Source organism: Ictidomys tridecemlineatus, chromosome 1 (assembly GCF_052094955.1).
Source record: "Ictidomys tridecemlineatus isolate mIctTri1 chromosome 1, mIctTri1.hap1, whole genome shotgun sequence".
Classification (NCBI taxonomy): Eukaryota; Metazoa; Chordata; class Mammalia; order Rodentia; family Sciuridae; genus Ictidomys; species Ictidomys tridecemlineatus.
Genome location: NC_135477.1, coordinates 209,320,181 through 209,341,101, shown reverse-complemented (window position 1 = coordinate 209,341,101; position 20,921 = coordinate 209,320,181). Strand labels below are relative to the sequence as shown.

The following is a 20,921-nucleotide window of genomic DNA, read 5'->3' as shown; positions in this document are numbered from 1 at the left end:
AGGTATTGTGTCCAAGTACAACTAAAAAATAAATATTAAAAAAAGTTTTTATAAGAGGCTCTCAAACTACACATTTAGAACATGAGGGATCCTGCTATCTGCTGGAGAGCAGAAAATAGTACCTTTCCCCCTCATGCTATAGGGTAGGGGCAGGGAAGTAGGAGAGGTTGTGAGTAAAGCAGCTTCTATACTGACCTAATCTAACACAGGCCACAGCTTTATGGGTTCAACTGCCTGAAACACCATCTGTGTGTGTAGATCTCACCTGGAGATGTTCATACACCTCTGTCACACACGACAGAGAGGCCTCTCAGTCCTGGGGGATGATTTAGAGCTTGTTTTGTCCCCTTCAAGCCACCACTTAGTTTCTGCTAAGGGAGAATTAACATCTTCTCTGAAAAATTTGTAAAAAGTTGGTACCACTTTAATGCTCTTCTAATTTTCATTATATAATGGATATATATTTTTATATATGTGCATACATTTGTGTGTGTGTGTGTATATTTTTTTTCTACTTGGGTTCCTCAAGCATCATGCTCTACTGTTTTACTTTACACTAAAACTAAATAAAAATAAGGAGTAAGGAGAAACAGTTTAATGGGTAGAAGGTTTTTTTTTTTTTTTTAAGGCCTTGTGCATGCAAGGTAAGCACCCTACCAACTGAGCTCTATTCCCAGCTCTAATGGGTACAAGCTTTTACTTTGGAGAGCTCCAATGTTTTGGAAATAGAAGTGGTTTGGCTACACAGTATTGTCAGTGCCACTGAATTTCTCTTTTAAAATGATAAATTTTATGTTGGGTGGATTTTGAGCTGATAAAATTTTAAATTTAAGAAACCTCAATGATGCATTTCTTCCTTTGATTATCCTTAAAACATATTACTTAAAAATACTAGCATTTTGTTTCTATTATGTGTTCTTACTACATAATACTCTACACAAAACTAATCTTTTTTAATATTTTGAGTTATAGATGGACACAATATCTTTATTTTGTTTATTCATTTTATGTGGTGCTAAGGATTGAGCCCAGTGCCTCACCTGTGCAAGGCAAGTACTCTGCCACTGAGCCATAACCTCAGACCTGCAAAACTAATCTTTAAACATAATATTTTAAAAGAATCATCAGAAGACCACACTTTACTTACTTGCTTGTTCAGACTTTAGCATTTTAATTTCTTCTGTTTTCAGTTTCAGATTCTCTTTGAGAACTGCATTTTCACAGTTTAGTCTGGAAAAAAGCACCCTTCAAATAACTAAAACATTATCACTTCCTGAATGAGAATAATTTTGTTTCTATAATTAGAACATAAAAACCTAAATATAATTTTTTCTACTTTAAAGGGCTGGGGATGTAGCTCAGTGGTAGAGCACTTGCCTCGCATGTCTGAGACCCTGGGTTCAGTCCCAGTATTGAAGAAAAAAGGAGTTTAAAATATATTTTTAAATTTTGAGATAGGGTCTTGCTAAGTTGCTGAGGCTGGCCTTGATTCTCCTACCTCAGCCTCTCAAGTACCTAGGATTATAAGCATGTGCCACCATACCCTGTCATATATATTAAAAAAAAAATAGAAAGGCAGAAAAGTAACAAAAAATAAGGAACCATTAAGCAGTAAGAATTTATAATATTTACAGTTAGCTTAAAGAAGAAAGACTAAACTACATTTGAATTAAAGCATTTTAAAGATTCTTTTTTTCTTTTTTCTTTTTTTTTCTGATACCAGGGATTAAATTCAGGGGCACTCAACCACTAAGCCACATCCCCAGCCCTATTTTGCATTTTATTTTGAGACAGGATCTCACTAAATTGCTTAGGGATTTGCTAAGTTGCTGAGGCTGGCCTCAAACTTGCAATCCTCCTGCCTCAGCCTCCCTAGTCACTGGGAGGTGTGTACCACCATGCCCAGCAGTGCATTTTGAGGCCCTCAGTGTTGTAAAGAATAAAGTATTATACAAACCTTTCATATTTTTGGATCCAAGATTCCTCTATATTTTTAAATCTATTCTGATCAAATTCTATTTCCCACTGCAAGGCATTTATTTCCTAGGGAAAGAAAATAGCACTTTCATGGAAAATTACTACAAATATATCATTTCATTTAATCATTTCGCAGAAATGGTTTAAAAAGAAAAAAATGATCATTCAAAAGAGTCTCTGACATTTGTAAAAGACATTTGGTATGCCTCTTTAGCACTCAAAGAAATTTTGCTTACTTAAAATTCATTTAATATAAAAAAATTTTCAAATTGTTTGAGTTAAAAATTTGCTGGACTGCACACAGATTTCTCAGTGCCTACCCCTTCCCCATGCAGACACTATAAGCAAAATTCACTCCTGGAATCTCAGCCTAAATGGCCCTATCAGGTGTGCAACAGACACAGAAAAGTGATCATCTAGAATGATCCCTAGTGACTTTTATTGTGGTCGTTTATTATTATTGCCAGAAAGATGCAGACCCTGACAAGGAAGTAGAGGAATAAAAAAGGGAAGAAAAATAGGAAGTATCAATTTGGCAGGCTTCCAACTACCATAAATGGAGAAATAAAAGAAACTAGCTTTTTACCCACGTGACAATCTGTTTTAGATTGCTCCCAAAGGGAAGACTATCAGAGATTGAAGCATACTTGGAGAGTATGCACAAATGGCATATCCAAAGTATGGTGAGTTTAAGAAAATCCTATTTAAATCTTATTGGATTGAATAAGTCTACCCTAAAAATGCAAATACCTTCTCCAAGGATTTCTTTTGCTCCATTGTTTTTTGAAGCATTGCCTGGGTATGACTTGTGGCTTTGCCAAATACTGCCTATAGAAAATAAAAATAGCATGAGTATAAATCAAATTTCTTTTCTTATTTTTAAATTTTTTTTTGCAGTTGTAGATGAACAGCATGTCTTTATTTTATTTGCTTATTTTTATGTGGTGCTGAGGATCAAACCCAGTGCCTCCTACATGTGCAAGGCAAGTACTCTGCCACTGAGCTACAGCCCCAGCCCTCTTTATTTTTTTTTAAGTTTTTATTTTATTTATTTATTTTTATGTGATGCTGAGGATTGAACCCAGTGCCTCACACAGACTAGGCAAGTGTTCTATCCCTGAGCTACATCCCAGCCCTTTTTGTTTTTTGTTTTGAGACAGGGTCTCACTAAGTTGCCCAGATTGATCTCAAACTTTCATTCATCCTGCCTCAGCCTTCCAAGTAACTGGGTTATAGGCATGCACTGCCAGACCAGGCTAAACTAAATTACAGTCACTCTGATATGCACAATGAAGTATAATATTTTTACACAATGAATGTGAACTTCATTAACTCTTAACTTAAGAGTTTCACACTGACAGTCTCCCCCTACCCTACCCCAGTTCTGGAGTGTGAACCCAGGGATAGTATACTACTGAGTCATATCTGTGGCCATTTTTCTTTTTTATTTTGAGACAGGAGATAGCTAAGTTGTTTAAGACCTCACTAAGTTGTCCAGGCTGGCCTTGATTCTCCTGCCTCAGGAGGCAGTGGCACATGCCTATGGATTACAGGCATGTGCCACTGTGCCTGGCTCATATTGACAAACTTTTGTGGAAAATTTGATATCTCAAATGTCAGAAGAGTTTGATTTGATTCTTTCCCAATAAATGTGGGAATGAATGAATGAATACACACAGAAGCTGTACACAGCAGTATTATTCATCATAGTTAAAAAGAAGAAACAACCCACATATTCATCAACCAGTAAATGTATAAATAAAATGTGGTATGACTGTACAATATTTTTGTTTGTTTGTTGTATTGGGGATTGAACCAAACTGAGGATTGCTTAACCTCTGAGCCATATCCTCAGCCCTTTATTTTTCATTTTGAAACAGGGTCTCACTAAGTTGGTAAGGCTGGCCTTGAACTTGTGATCTTCCTTCCTCAGTCTTCTGAGTCACTGGGAATACTAAGGCAGGTGCCAACCACACCTGGCCTCACAGTGGAATTTTATTTGGCAATACAAAGGAAGAAAGTATTGATACATACTAAAACATGCATTTACTTCAAAAACATGCTAACTAGAAGAATCCAAATGCCAGTGAATCTAGTTATCATATTGTATGGTTGTATTTGTATGAAACAGAAAAAGACAAATTTGTAAGATGATCATTGATCATCTAGGACTATGAGTTGGAATGGGGAATGCCTGCTAGTGAATACAGGATTCCTTTTTTGAATGTCTGAAATGTTTTTAAATTAGACTGTAGTGATGGTTGCACAACTCCCAAGTAAGTACAAATAAATTGTATTGCATTCTTAAAACAAGTGAAATTCTTAGTGTGAAAATTATAAAACTATGGAAAAATCTACACCTAAAAAAACTGCAACACAGTTATATTAAGTACTTCTCAGTTTTTTTGTTTGGTTTGGTTTGGGTTGTTTTGGTTGGTTTGGTTTTGGTGCTGGGGATCAGCCTGCTCTTGTTTTAAATGTCAAAAATATATCACTTATTATTGGAATATGTAATTGATAAAAGTTTAAAACTAACTTCTTACCATGCTTTGAAGAATTTTCAATGCTTCCTCTTTACCTTCAAGTTGTCTTTGAGATGCCTCAAGTTCAGTTTTTAAAATTTCTACTTCCTGAGGACAAAAATAAAATTAGTCTTTCTATCGGCAAGACATATAACCCCCAAATTGTCAATTTGACTAGTTCACATTTACCCATAATACAAAGCACCTACAAACGAGGATCTAAATCCCTCTAGACTTTGTAAATGAACTATTCAGGCTAAAGCTGAGAACCCAACTATCAAGCATCACTGGTAACAATAAGCCCAAATTTTTTGCTTTTACTGACTTTGGCCACATACTTAATAACATGAAAAAAATATTTAGGCCACATAAAATAAGCACATGGTGGCTATCTATTCAGCTACAGTAGCTGTTGTGGTCTGAACTGTGTCCTTGAAAAGGATATGTTCAAGTTCTAACCCTAATACCATGACTATGACCTTATCTGGAAAGGCGGTCTTAGCAGATATGTTTTAAAAAAAACTTTTAGACAAATGAAATTTAACAGTTTAATTGATCAAGGAATGAGATACAAGTTGGCCAGAAGAAGTTGAGAGACCTACTCTTCAAGTTGGGCAGGCAACATTTATAGACAGAAAATGGAAATGAGGTAAAGAAGAGTCTTGATTGGTGGTTATGTCTCAAGCCTTTGCCTTACTTGGGCAGGGTACAGTCAGCAGGCAACATGTAATTTTTTTTTTTTTTTAAAGAGAGAGAGAGAAAGAGAGAGAGAGAGAATTTTTTTAATATTTATTTTTCAGTACTTGGCGGACACAACATCTTTGTTTGTATGTGGTGCTGAGGATTGAACCCGGGCCGCACGCATGCCAGGAGAGCGCGCTACCGCTTGAGCCACATCCCCAGCCCAGGCAACATGTAATTTGCTGAAGCTCAGCTGCACTGATTGGCTGGGACTCAGTTGGTTATTACAAAAATATACTTTGAAATGAGGCTTTCTATTTGTTTACATAATATTACATAAAGACTCAAGGTATATAGGAAGGCTTGGGCCAAAGTTAGTTTCATTTAACAAATGTAATCAAGTTAGGATGAGGTTATACTAGATTAGGATGGGAACCAATCTGATCACTGGTGTCCTTATGAAATGAGGGAAAGCTCTGAACACAGACACACAGTGGAGAGCAATATGAGAGTCAGGCAGAGAATGGATTTATGGAGCTACAGGCCAAGGACTGCAACACCACCAGAAACCAGGAAGAGACAAAGAAGCATTTTCTTCTAGAAACTTTGGGAAGAAGAGAGTCTGCTAAAACCTTGAATCCAGGCTTCAAACCTCTAGAACTGAGAGACATTTCATTTCTGTTGTTTAAAGCCATCAGCTTGTGGTTCTTTATCACAGCAGACCTAGAGAACTTAAAGACAGCTGCTTTCATAAGAGTTTAACACTCTCTCTCTGTCTCTCTCTCTCACACACACACACACACTAAAGTGGGCTGGTTTCCCAGGGGACAGGCACCCTGTTATAAACCCCTGTGCCCACCAAGCTGGGGCATTCCTCAGATCACCTGAGAGAATCTCTTGACTTCTGACTTCAAGGAGGTTAAATTAAGACCGATTATTTCAAACCTCACATATAAGGAAAGCAGTTGGAAGTGATAATAATTATTATTTTTATTATTATTATATTATTATAATTATGTGATGCTGGGGATTAAACCTAAGGCCTCACACATGCTAGATAAGTATTCTTCTACCAAGCTATACCTGCATCCCTGTGACAATTATTTTCTCAAAGAGGAGATTAGAGAAATTCAAAGGGAGAACTGGTAGACATGTTTATATAAGTGGCCTTGAGATGCACACAGGGTTGGGGTTGTGGCTCAGTGGTAGAGTGCTCGCTTAGGATGCATGAGGCACTTGTGTTTGATCCTCAGAACCACATAAAAAAGATATTGTGTCCACCTAAAACTAAAAAAAAATAATAATAAAAAAGAGATGGGGGGATGGGGATGTGACTTGTCACATGCGTGAGGCACTGGTTCAATTCTCAGCACCACATAAAAATAAAATAAAGATATTGTGTCCACCTAAAACTAAAAATTAAATTTTAAAAAAGTTAAAAAAAAAAGAGAGAAAGAGATAAACACAGAAGAGGCTGATGGAAAGTATGCACTCAAGGAAAAAAAAGCCTGCGGGTATAACTGTGTGGTAGTGTGTGGTAGAGTGCTTACTGGGTATAGGTGAGGTCCTGGGTTCAATTCCCAGCACCCCCCCCCCAAAAAAAGAAAAATATCTGGAAAGCCAATATTGGCCTTCCATACAATTTTTGTACTAACAGAATATCTATCAGCAGACTTTATTTACATGAGAATTTTTATATTAGATCAGAGTACCTACCCCTAAAGTTTCATGAAGACGTTGCCTTAAATCTTCATTTGACAATTCTGAATTAAAACCTATTAGAGAAAAAAGACACAAAACTGGAATATTTCTTTAGTTAAATACAGGACATTTATTTACAAATATTAAGTACAGTTTCTTTTTTCATAAAGGAAGAAGACTGGGATTAACCAAATAATGATAAAAGTATGTAGCCTCAGTGGTACAATACAGGTCTTGAGGATGAGGAGTAGCCCCACCCAAGCTGCAACATTCCTTATGAGCCATATTTCTTAAATTACAGTTGTTTCTCAATATTGAAGGGAATTGGTTCAGAACCCCCTAAGATACCAAAATCTGTGGATGCCCAAACCCTTATGTAAAATTAGTATTTGCATATAACCCATGCACATCCTCCTATATCCTTTAAATTAAAAAAAAATTTTTTTCCTGGTACTCGGGATCGAACCCAGGTGTGCTTTATCACTGAGTCACATGAGTCTCCAGCCCTTGTTTTAATTTTGAGACAGGGTCTCACTAAATGGTCAAGTGGCCAAGTCTGACCTTGAACTTGGTATCCTCCTGCCTCAGCTTCCTGAGTGGCTGGAGTTACAGGTGTGTGCCATATTTAAATAGTTGTTATACTTATTGGGCTTTTATTTGTATTGTTTTTATCATTATATTGTTACTTTTTTTTTTTTTGGTACTAGAGATTGAACCCAGGAGTGCCTAACCATTTTCAGACAGGGTCTCACTAAGTTGCGTAGGGCCTCACTAAATTGCTGGGCTGGCCTTGAACTTTCGATCAAAGACTCCAAGTCACTAGGATTACAGGCATGTGCAACTGGGGCCCTGTGTGTATTGTTACTTTTTATTGGTATTACTTTTTATGATCTGCAGTTGAGGGAATGAGAAGATGTGCCACCCGTGGATTAGGAGGGCTAAAGGTATTTTTATGTGGTTTTAATTTAAATCTGTTCAACTTTCATGAGGAAAGTTTCAGGAGAGAAAATTTTACAACCTGGATTATAAAAATTCAGCCGGACAGCAGGGAGTGCCCTGGTACAGGCATAGACCTGATTATGAATTTTATTCCTTTTCTAATCTAAAGCATAATTTCTTTTTGGTTAGGATAAATTAAGATTTAGTTTGTTTTGACAATTTTTGAGACTTCAGGATATCCAAAAATAATTGGAAGCATCTATCTTCTGCCTGGAACCTGCCTTTACCAGTTAGCCACCAGATTTGCTCCCCTTCAGAGAAGCCTTCCCATCCTTGGCCTGAAACAGCAGCACTCCACTTCCCCAATCACTATCTTTTAACTTACCACCGAGTGATATTATGCATTTGTTGATTTTTAGGTTTATTTTCTCTGTTTATGTAGAATGTGAAATACATATCAGTGCCTTTGCCAGCTGTGTTCACTCATATTATTGCTAGAACCGAGACCTGTTCCTGGCACCTAATGGTACCCAAGAAGTATTTGTTGACAAAGGAAAAAAAAATAAAACTACATCATGAAAAAGCAAAGTAGTTAATAATTTATTGATTACTAACAAAAATATTATTAAAGTAGAATAACTATTGCATATTTTGTACAATAGTTGGAAATATAAATGTCAGTTACTTTTGTACCAATTAAAGGTAAGAATGAATTTCTAAAATCTACTATGGTTACCTATTTTCATGCGTTGGAAGGGTGACAGCACTCACAGGGAAAGGAGAGAAACTGAGCATTCTTACCAGTGCTGCTTTGTTGTCTATAATTGGAAATCCTGGACCCTTGAAGGCAGGTGTCTTGCAAGTTCTTTTGCTTGAAATACTGAAAAATGGCTCCACTTCTCTCTTTCCCCTTTCTTAGAAATGGGGGAGGGCTAAAGTTCTTTCCATCTGATCTTTTTCTAGATGTAAGTAAATGTGAAACTTCCACTTCGTAAATTCCACCAGGTCTTCTTCCGAGGCCATATCCTAGATCACCTTCTGTCATGTCATCCTCTTCTGTTCTCCAGAACTGCACCTCTGACTCACTCGATGATCTCACCACCTTGCTCATTAGCCTAATACTGTCTTTATCATAAGGAAAAACAGTAATTTAAAAATCAGTCAGTAGGGCTGGGGTTGTGGCTCAGTGGTAGGGTGCCTGCCTAGCATGTGTGAGGCCCTGGGTTCGATTCTCAACACTGCATATAAATGAATTAATTAAATGAGGTCCATCAACAACTAAGTATATATATGTGTGTGTGTGTATATATATATATATATATAAAAGCAGTCAGGAGATCCAGCAGTATCCCACTTCCAGATCCAGCAGTATCCCACTTCCAGGTATTTACCAACACATTTGGAAATCATTATGTCAAAGAGATGTCTACATCTCCAGTTTACTGCAGCACTGTTTACAATAGCCACCTTATGGAATCAAACTAAGTTTCCATTAAGGGAAGAATGAATGAAGAAAATGTTCTCTCTCTCTCTCTCTCTCTCTCTCTCTCTCTCTCTCTCTCTCTCTCTCTCTCTCTCTCTCTGTCACACACACACACACACACACACACAAATATCATTCAACTTTAGTCTCTGTATTGTTCCAATTTTAATATATTTGCCACTGAAGTAAGCACATTGTTCAACCTTTAAAAAGATATTTTATAGCTGGGCACAGTGGTGCACACCTGTGATCCCAGCGGCTTGGAAGGCTGAGGCAGGAGGATCACGAATTCCAAGGCATTAAGGAAGTCAATGAGACCTTGTCTTTAAATAAAATACAAAATAGAGCTGAGCATGTGGTTCAATGGTTAAGTGCCCCTGGGTTCAACCCCTGTTACCAGAAAAAAAAAATTGTGTTTGTTATAGCATGAACAGAATTGGATAGCATTATAATAAGGAAATAAGCAAGGCATAGAAAAGAAAACACCACATAATCTCACCTATATGTGGAATTTAAAATAGAACACAAAGAAGCAGGGAGTAGAAGAATGGTGATTACTGGAGGTTAGAGGGTGGGGCAAATGAGGAATTGATGGTCAAAAGGGACAAAGCTTCAGTGAGATAGTTAATGCCAAGTAAATTCTCTTTGAGATATACTGCACAGTGTGGTGGATATATCAAATAACAGTGTATGGGGCTGGGGTCATGGCTTACTGGTAGAGAGCTCGCTTAGCACATGTGAGGCCCTAGGTTCAATTCTCAGCACCACATAAAAATAAATAAATAAACAAATAAATAAAAGGTATTATGTCCAACTACAATTAAAAAATAAATATATTTTTTAAAAAATAACAAACAATGTATGGGACATTTTAAAATCACTAAATTTCAAATGTTCTCATCTCAAAAAATAAGGTTTGAAGTAATGGATATTTCAATTAACTTGATTTAATTAATCCACATCATATTTATTAATCCTAAAATCACATTGTACCACCTAAATATATACAACTATAATTTGCCAATTTATGGTTAAAATTAGAGCAGACAGCTCTCTTTGCTTCTTGGCTGCCATGAACTGATCAGCTTTTCTCCTCCATTGCCCTTCCACCATGATGTTCTGCCTCATCTTGGGGCTAGAGCTATGGAGTCAGTGGATCATGCACTGAACCTCTGAAACCAAGTAAACCTAAGGAACTTATCCATGTTTAAGCCATCAACAAGAAGTTGAGGGATTTAAATTGCAGCTGAAAGTGCCACATATATTCCAGAACATCAGGAGCCTCCATACACCTTTCTGGTTTCATGAGGTACCAACCAAATAACATCCCTTGCACCTTAACCACATGCTGTCAAGACTGGCTTTGCCTTGTCAGGGATCCAGACTGGATTTAAGAACTTGTCATTGAGCGGATAATAGGAAAATGCTGTTTCATCAGAAGGGGAGACCCCAAATCAAAGCTTGCCTCACTGAAAAGGACCAGCTGGAAGAAACCCAGCAGTCAGCACAGGGCCTGGCACATGGAACTACTCAAGTGATGAGACTTATATGAAAACACCATGCTTGACCTGTTTGCCTAAGGAGCAATATTTGGATTGTTTTCTGTTTCTGGCTGCCCACATATACAGCTACTATGAATTTCTATGTCAGGTTTTTATATGAATGAATTTCAGGTTCCTATGCTATTCCAGGGCAACAGGTGGCATCCCTTTAGAAGAATGGCACTGTGGGGCAGGGCTGCTTTTACTTCAAGGAAGACAAAAGAACCTTTCTACATGTGCAAAAGAATTTATCTTCAAGTAAAATTCAGAAAAAAACTAAAACAAGTTTGGTCTAAAAGTTTTTCTGTATTTAGTGAATTGTAACGTAACTTGATATGTAAATAGACCATTACCTGTTCTTCTAACAAGTAGCCAAGACTCAGCCAATCACAGTCAGCCAACTGTTCAAGCCAGGTTCAAATAAAGCAAATGCCAAACTTTAACCAATTGAGTAATCTCTACCTTCACTTTCTACTTTCTGTATGTTACTTCCTTTTTTTTTTCTGCCTATAAACATAACATGCATGGTAGGGCAGAACATTCAGAATCATTTTTGGTCCAGACTGCTGTGCAATTCTAGAATCACAAAAGCAAATTAAGATATGTAAAACTAGATTTGTTTTAAACTAGATTTGTTGTCATTTTCCCTTATCATAACATAACAAAACAAAAAAACTCTCAGTATAATCAAGTAGGGTCTTTTCTTTTTCTTTTAGTACATCCCCAGCCCTTTTCTTTTTCTTTTTTTTTTTGTGGGGGGTGCAGGATGGGGTGGGGGGGTGCCAGGTATTGAACTCAGGGACATCCAACCACTGAGCCACATACCCAGTCCTATTTTGTATTTTATTTAGAGACAGGGTGTCACTGAGTTACTTAGCACCTCCATGTTGCTGAAGCTGGATTTGAACTCTGGATCCTCTTTCCTCAGCCTCCTGAGCCACTGGGATTATACATGTGCACCACCGTGCCCAGCATCCCCCAGCTCTTTTTATTTTTTGTTTTTAGACAGGGTCTAACAAAATTGCTTAGGGCCTTGCTAATGTGCTGAACTGCCCTTGAATTTGCCATCCTCCTGTCTCAGCCTCCTGAGTTATTGAGATTACCGTTGGGCACCAGCTTGAAGTAGAGCTTTAAATGGGAAATCTTTTTCTTTTTGTAATACAAGACATGAATATCCAAGGATTTAATTAACATACAAATGCCCCTTACAGTCCAATCAGAAGTATCTAACATTTCAGCTAGGCCTGGTGGTGTGTACCTGTAATCCCAGCAGCTCTGGAGGCTGAGGCAGGAAGACCCCAAGTTCAAATGCAGCCTCAAAATTTAAGGACACCCAGTCTCAAAATATAAATAAGGAAAGTGGGAGCTGGGGATGTGGCTTTGTGGTATAGCACCCTTAAATTCAATCACTGGTATCATAAAAAAGAACAAAAGAGGTACTTATCATTTCAGGACTTTTTAGATAAGAAGATCCAACCCCTCATTTCAAACATTGTGGTATACTGCAGAAAAGCTGGAGAGGCTTTTACTGACTCCAGTAACCCAGTGATGAGGAAACAGCAGATTAGCCTTTGCTAAGGACACAGAATGCTCTTGAGATAGAGGTTTATAAAGGAAATGCTGCCATTTACACAAGCCTTAAGCAGTACAAAATTCAGAAGTCTCAGCCCCTGTCACAGTGCACACTTATAATCCCAGCAGCTAGGAAGGCTGAGGCAGGAGGATCCCAAGTTCAAAACCAGCCTCAGCAACTTAGCAATATCCTTTCTCAAAATAAAAAATAAAAAAGGGCTGGAGGGGGCTGGGGTTGTGGCTCAGTGGTAGAGCACTCGCCTAGCAGGGGTGAGGCCCTGGGTTTGATCCTTAGCACCACATAAAAATAAATAAATAGGGTTGGGGTCATGGCTCAGTGGTAGAGCGTTTGCCTAGCATGTGTGAGGCACTGGGTTTGATTTTCAGCACCACATACAAACAAATAAATAAATAAAGGTCCATTAATAATTAATAAAAATATTTTTAAAAAATAATAAATAAAAATAAAGGCATTGTGTCCACCTACAACTAAAAAAAAGGGGGTGGGGGTTGCTGGGGATGTGGATCAGTGGTTAAGTGCATGGGTTCAATCCCTGATACAAAAACGAAAAATTCAGAAGTCTCTGAAAAATGACTAAGTGTCTTCCAATGACTACGTGTCTTCCAATGACTAAGACTATCTCGTGATAGAGAACATTTCCTATCTTCTGCCCTTATCCCTCTTGGCCCTATCTTCTGCCCTTATCCCTCTTGGCCCAGCATCTACATTAGGTGTTCCTGCCACTTGTGGTTTCTGATTTAGCTCCACTTAGTCCATCTTTTATTTTAGTACAGACAAACTTAGTACAGGTTTTGTATCTGGGACAATGAATAGATGAGGAGGTAGGTGTCCCTCTTGCTTTTCTCCCTTCCTTTCTCAACTTGTGCAACAGCTATGTTCAATACATTCCACTATTTGGTAATTCGATGTGAATACAAACTGAAGTCTTGAGATGGCCAAAGGCCCTGCTCGCATCTCTTATCCCATCCCCTGGATGTTAGGATGGCCTCCCTTTGGTTCTTGAATGGGCCCAGGCACTCCTGCACCTCAGAGCTCCAAGTTTCCTCTGTCTGGACTGCTAGTTGCCTAGATATTTGCACAGTTGTTCCTCTCTTTGGGTCTTTACTTCAGAGTCACCTTCTCTGTGGGTCCTTTCTTGGCATCTAAAATTGAAGCTCCACTTCACTATTCTACTTCTCTCTTTTATTTTCCACCTTAGCACCGAGGACCTTCTAACATACTCTTTCATATTTTATTTAATTTTCAAATTATATTAATTAAATTGGGGCCAATAAAAAAAGGGAAGCTAATACAAAGATTGAGTGAAGCAGAGGGTGATTCCTTATGATCTGCTTCTCATATAATAGCTACGTGCCCCGAAATGTGAGGGCACCTGAACATTTTCCTTCTCCATAGCCCAAACCTGCTCCAAACAACTTCACGTAGAATGTAAGTTCTGTAAGGTGAGCAATTTCTGTCTGTTTAGTTCACACTGTATTCAGTATCTAACCCAGGATCTGAAACATAATCCATGCTCCGTAAAGACTTGTTTAATAAATGAGTAAAAAAAGGAAGAAAAAAAAAAAACGGAAATACTTGCCTCAAGGACAGGAAGAAAAAACTGTCACCTCCACAAAGCTGTGCCTAGTCACTGAGGGAGTACTGCTTGCACTGCTTCCTAGAAGAAAGTAAATCCTGGCAACAAGGCTATAGGGAAGTCACCATCACTGAGCCCTCCTGGTCAGACCACCACCGTCACCTACCTGGTCACAGTAGGGCAGCTGAAGAGGTTCCAAACACTCCTTCCAGTGTGGAGTGCAGTTAAGACAGGCTTTCACCACCAGGGATTTCAAAACAGCTGCTTTGCTGTAGTGGTTTAGAAATATTTCATCCTTTTCTCAAATCTTGTTAAAAAAAAAAAAAAAAAAAAAACCTGGGGCCCAGCTTCATATCAGTGAAAAGAAAAAGTAATAAATAAGAAGGGAGAATAAAACTTTTGTTGGGGATAGAAACAAACACACTTGATAATGTTGTTAAAGCAATATTCAACATTGCCTATTGGACTCGTTTTCCAAATTTTTATAGAATCATCTTGGTTCTTTTCTGTGGTGATTTCCTTAAAAAGCAGATCTGTCAGATAGGCATGGAAGCACACATCTATAAACCCAGTTACTCAGAGGCTGAGGCAGGAGGACTGCTAGTTCCAGGCCCATGGCCAGCTCAGGCAATTTAGTGAGACCCTATCTAAAAATCAAAAAGTAAAAATAAAAAGGGGTGGGAATGTGGCTTAAGTAGTAGTGTGCTTGCCTAGCATGCATGAGGCACTGAGTTCGATTCTCAGCACCACATAAAAATAAAATAAAGATATTGTGTCCACCTAAAACTAAAAAATAAATATTTAAAAAAAGTAAAATAAAGATATTGTGTCCACCTAAAAATAAAAAATTTAAAAAAGGGGGTGGGGATGTGACTCAGTGGTGAACACCCCCAGGTTCTGGAAAAATCCAAGTACAGGGGAAAAAAAAATCTATTCTAACTTGACAAGGTAAATAAGAAATTATTCACTGAATTAAAGAATAATCACTTGGAAGGCAGTCTTTACTCCTATTTATAGATTATTGATTATTATGTGCAACCTCAGATCTATGTCAAGAATGGTGTGGTCATGATAAGGCGATCAGCAACAAAGAGAGAATTGGTCAATACAAGGGGTAAAAACAGTAAGAGGAAAAGAGTAAGCAATCCACAGGGTGTCTAAGAATAGTTTTTAGTGTTTCACATATATTAAGGTGTCATGGGTATACCTTCCTGCTATTCAGAGCTGAATATAATGGTTTTTCCCATGCTCCAATGTCCCACTTTGGGGGAGGAAAGGTTGGTACAGGAAATGAACCCAACCAGTGAGCTACATCACGGGCCCTTTTTTATTTTTGATAATTTAGGAATTGAACCAGGGGTGCTTAACTACTGATCCACATCCCCAGCCCCTTTTATTTTTTATTTTGAGACAGGGTCTTGCTTCGTTGCTTAGGACATCAATCAGTTGCTGAGGCTGGCTTTGAACTTAATATCCTCCTGCTTAAGAGGCTGAGCCTCTTAAATTGCTGGGACTGGGATTGAAGGTATGTACCACCATACCCGGCCTCAGCTCCTTTTAAAATTTTACTTTCAGACAAGGTTTCTCTAAGTTGGCCTCTCCTAATTAGCTGCAATTACAGGTGTGCACCACCATACCTAGCTCCCCTATTATTATTATTTTTGTACTGGGAATTGAACCCTTGGGCACTCTACTCTGCCATTTTTATTTTTCATTTTGAGACAGAGTCTCACTAAGTTGATAAGGCTGGCCTCCAACTTGCAATCTTCTTGCCTCAGCCTCCCAAAGGTTGGGATTACAGGTGTGCGCCACTGTGCCCAGATCCCTTTTTCTTTAAAAAAAAAAAAAAAAAAAAAAAAAAAATATATATATATATATATATATATATATATATATATATTAGTTGCAGATAGATAGATGGACACAATATCTCTATTTATTTTTATGTGGTGCTGAGGATTGAACCCAGTGCCTCACACTTGCGAGGCAAGCACTCTACTGAGCCATAGCCCAGTCCCACCTAATTTTTTTTAAAAATGTAACTTTGAGGACTGTTGGCTGTGTACTATCTTACATTTTATAAGCTTATAGTATTAATATGTAATATAGTAAAACAATTGAACTTCACTTTTGGGACAGATTACTTCTAAGAAAAAGAAAATATTTAGAATTATCAAGCTTCAGGCTGGAGATGTGGCTCAAGTGGTAGTGCGCTCACCTGGCACACACGAGGCATTGGGTTTGATCCTTAGCACCACATAAAAATAAAAATAAACATGTTGTGTCCACCTAAAAACTAAAAAGATAAATAATAATAATAATAATAAAGAATCATCAAGCTTCTAGTGGGTTTAATGTGTTAAATTTAGGCTCCTTTTGGCACCACTGCAATCAGGTACAGTTGGCATGGTGGCATGATTCTGCAGTCCAGCTACTCAGGAGGCTGAGGTGGGAAGAGTGCTCAGGTTCAGGAGCTCAAGACCAACCTGGGCTACAAAGCCAGACCCATCTCAGAAAGGAAAAAACAAAAGAATTTGAATATTAGTTTCTCTATTTATTAAATGAGTGGATGAAATAGGATTTTTGTTTGTTTGTTTCTTTAGAGCTCTGTTTCTGTATCAGCATTTTCCATAGGATGCTCCATGGAACACTAATAATCTGGTGTTGCTAAGAATAGAAGGGTCCTTTTGGTTTTACTGAGGGATGTAATTTTCCTATTCAGGCATATAGGGCTTGCCCCCAAATAAAAAGGTAAGCAGTGGTAGAACCAAGACTATAAATTATATCTGGCTCCTTACCCAGTCCTCTGGCCACTAGCAAAAGGATGCAGATTGGATTAAAGGCTCTTAGCAGTCTTTCCACTTTTTTGGAAAAATGACCAGTGGCTTCCTAATTGTTAAATCCAAGATTAAGTCTCATTCCTCAGCCTCTTCTACCTCTACAAAGGCTGTGCTATTTTAACTTGTCATGCCCAGGTTCCTGGAACACCAGGGCTCCTCAACCCTAAAAGAAACTAGATACTTCTCTTTTGTCCCTGATTGCCTCCTATCTGCCAGCTCAGACTCCTTTTCCTCTTCCACTCCCTTCAATATGTTTGGCTTGCACTTTAATAACACTCTTAACACTCTTAAATAAACATTTTCAGTTGGATATCCTGTCAGCAACTCAAACATAGCTTGTTCAAAAAGAACCATTATCCTTCCTACCCCCATCCCAGGTCTCCTCCTGAGTACTCTATTTCTCCAAAGGCATCAATCATGCTCCTCCATGTTATCATGGTCCTCACATACCTTTTAGTTGCCATGTTCTCTAGATCTAAAAATGAAAACAAAACAAAACAACAACAACAAAAACAACTTTCCCAAAACCTACCATAATTTTATACATTAACTTCACTGCCCTGGCTGAACTTTTCAGTACTTCTCCTGGACTAAACCAATAGCTCCTAATTGATCTACACTTAGCCATCCTACACAGCTTCCAAGTCAATAATGCTCTAGCACAGATCTAATGACATTCTTCTCTTGCCCTAAAACATTCCATGGCTCCTATGGCATATATAATTAAAGTTAGTACCACCTGTTTTCTACTACTCATTTTCACAATTTCACCTGTCAGTATTCCTCAAGGGTACTCTATACTTCCATGTAAGGAATGCACCTGCTCCCAGGTTCCCCCTCAGCTGGATCACCTCCAAGCCTCTGATGGTGCCATTTTCTACCCCAAACATAGGTTCTCCTCTCAGGCCCTCCTCAGTTCAGGACAATACTCTGGACCGTAGCCTTCTTGGCTCCATAGGCCAGATGTGATTTCTACTCTCTCTGAGACCCTCCCAGCTCTATACTGCCCCTTTTTAATAATCCTTACTTCCTAGCTGTCCTTGGGTTTTACTGCACATGCAACTGAACATCCTTTGGTGCAGGAAGTATCTCCTTTGTTTGTACAAAACAAATTTAGGGGTTAGCCTTGTGGCTCAGTGTCAGAGGCTTGCCTGGCATGTATGAGGCACTGGGTTTGATCCTCAGCATCACATAAAAATAAATAAAAACAAAACAGATTTAGTCAGCTTTCACTGTTTCTGTGACCAAAATATCCAACAAGAACAACTTAGAGGAGGAAAAGTTTATTTGCGGTTCAGGGTTTCTCAGTCCATAGATGGCTGACTTCACTGCTCTGAGTCAGAGGTGAGTCAGTACATCACCGGGAAGGATCCAGTGGAGGAAAGCTCCTCAGCATGGCCAGATCAAGAAGTAGGGGTGTGGAGGGGCTGCAGGGAGGATATACTCTTCCAGGCGATGACCCAGTGACCCACCTCCTTCAGCCATGCTCCACCTGCCTAAAGTTACCACCCAGTTAGTCCACTCAAACTAGGATGGACTTCTTATAGGTTACACCTCTCAAAACTCAATCATTTCATATTCCTGCATTAATATAGGAGCTTTTGGGGACACCTCATACACAAGCCATAACAAAGATATTTACTGGACGGAAGTGAAAGAGAAGACAGACTCCTGTCCAGAAAGCTTGTACCAGAAGGATCTACACCCACTAGCCTGACAACACTGCATTAGCAAACAAATTGGTCAAACAGACACCTACTTCCTGTCAAGCTTGACAAAGAACTAACTTGAACTCTCTGTAGTGAAAAAATGGGACTGCTTCTCTACACTGCAGCATTTCATTATTGATTTCTTTAAATAATACTTTTATATTCATAATAAATTGCAACGATATTATTGAGAACTCTTCTATATCTATTACCCCGAATCCTCCAATGCTAGCATTAGGGTAGGGTACACTTACCAAAACTGAGAAACGAACATCTGGTACATGCTATTAACTAAACCACAAGCTTTATTAGGATTTCCTCAGTTTTTCTACTGGGAAGTTGTTGTGTTTCAGAATACTACATAGGATCTAGTACGCAGCAGTCTTAAGGTTCAAATGTAATAGATTAAAAACAACGAAGAGGAAAAAAAGCGGAAACAGGATCTTTGAAATCTATTATTCTTTCAATGCCAGATTAGGCCATTGACCTGGCACCAGGGGAAAAGGAGTCAGTTTGCCAGTTTGTGCGCTACCTGCGAAGTTTCTACAATTCTGCGCCCCTCTCCCGGACCCTCCCAACTCCGATCATCACCCCCCCCTGCGGTCGCGAGAATCGCCCCCCTCCCCAGGTGCGCTCACCGCGCGCCGCCCGGCCGGGTTGCGGGCGCCGCCGCTGCGCGTCCCCTTGTCACGTGACGGTGTGGGCGCAACCACACACCGGAAAAGCCGAAAGCCGAAGTTTCCCCGGTTCGCCAGGAGCAGTGGATCCGACGCGCAGCCAGCGGTCTCTGCGTAACCGATGCTGATCTTTCCACATCCAACTCCAACTCCAAAGCCCACTATGGGTAACGGACATACAAACAGTAGCTTGAGATTTAGAACAGGTCGAGGCGTGAGGCAATAGTGAAATTAGACGGCTGAAGCGTTAAGTCGCCTGGAGTCCGGAGGGGAAAACATGGCATCTGAACTGAGTAGAGGCGGAGTTTGAAAAGCAGGCGGAGGGCCCGGTAGGTCAAAGGAACTGCTGTAGCAAAGGTGTGGCAGTAGGAAGGATCTGAGGGAATGGCCCCGTCAGCCTAGAGAGCTGCTACAGGGAACGACCTATTTCAGTTGCTTTTCGTGTAATTCCTAACACCCAACACGCTGTGGCAAATGGACAAACTTTGCAGTGGTCCAAAAATGTGTCTGGATCTAAAAATTACACTGATTTAGAATTAAGGACTACTAATATAAACTTTTTCCTGCCGTAATAACCTTCTTTACCTTTATCCAGGTACAACCTACATTGCCCTTAATTATTCGCTCCCTTAAAGTGAACATATTATGTACATTGTAAACCAGACTTAGAATTGAACTTTTCCTGGGAGACGTTCTCTCACTACAGTGATTAGTATAATCTTGCACATAAATAACAGGCAGTTATTTATGAACTGACGTAGGGCTGGGGTTGTGGCTCAGCGGTAGTGCACTCACCTACCACATGCAAGGTGCTGGGTTTGATCCTCAGCACCTCATAAAACTAAGTAAATAAAGCAAAGGTATTGTGTTCAACTAAAAAGCTATTTTTTAAAAAAATGAACTGACGAAATGTCAAAATTTGCATAGTATATCTTAAATTTGCAGTTTATCTCCGGAGTATTTACTCAATAAACTTGCTCAAATGTAAGAAGCATATGTATTGAGTGAAAACAGTAGGCAAGGATGGAATCCTAGGTGGTATGTCCTAGTTAACTATCACGTGGGTTCATCCCCAGTACTAAAAAAAATGTTCAGAGGACTGGATAGTAATTTATGTCACTTATCATCTTTGTATGTTTATCCACAGTATGGAACAAATTAGATTATTTGTGGTACTTATTTAGTGGAATTTTACAGAAAGATTAGGAATCCTTTAAAAAAAAAAAAAGGGTGGTGGTGGAGCTGTGGCTCAGTGGTAGCGCACTTGCCTGGTATGTGTGAGGCACTGGGTTCAATTCTCAGCACCGCATATAAATAAATGAAATAAACATCTGACAACAACTAAAAAGAAAATTTTTAAAAATTCGAAAAATATATTTTAAAATAATAAAATAATAAAAATAATAAAAAAGGGAAGGATATGATGAAATTTTTCTGGAATTAGTGCTGATGGACGCATAACCTTGTGAATATGCTAAACATAATTGTTCTCTGACCCACCAATTCCCCTCCCAAGTACCTACACCCAAGAGAATTAAAAATATATTAATGGAATGAATAGACAAAATGTGATAATCCATATGATGGAATGTTATTAACCATAAAAAGAAACACAAAGCTGAACGTGGTGCTACATGTCTGTAATCCCAGCTAATTGAGGTAGAAGGATCACAAGTTCAAG

The 20,921-nt window shown here is 38.8% G+C and overlaps 1 protein-coding gene across 8 annotated transcripts in view; it reads right to left on the bottom strand.

Annotated features, from left to right (window-relative positions):
* The window catches only part of Ccdc125 (coiled-coil domain containing 125), a 29,375-nt gene extending 9,794 nt beyond the window's left edge, over positions 1-19,581 (bottom strand). The window contains exons 1-9 of one of the 8 annotated variants that reach the window (XM_078015558.1): positions 19,202-19,581; positions 14,181-14,283; positions 14,014-14,095; positions 8,622-8,941; positions 6,897-6,955; positions 4,521-4,607; positions 2,728-2,805; positions 1,958-2,043; positions 1,148-1,230 (exon numbers count right to left, since the gene is read on the bottom strand). In XM_078015558.1, coding sequence (XP_077871684.1) covers positions 1,148-1,230; positions 1,958-2,043; positions 2,728-2,805; positions 4,521-4,607; positions 6,897-6,955; positions 8,622-8,931 — 703 coding nt within the window. In that variant the 5' untranslated portion in view covers positions 8,932-8,941; positions 14,014-14,095; positions 14,181-14,283; positions 19,202-19,581. The other 7 variants (XM_078015549.1, XM_021722467.3, XM_040272430.2 and 4 more) reach the window with 7 other exon arrangements.
* Between the last annotated feature and the right edge of the window lie 1,340 nt (positions 19,582-20,921).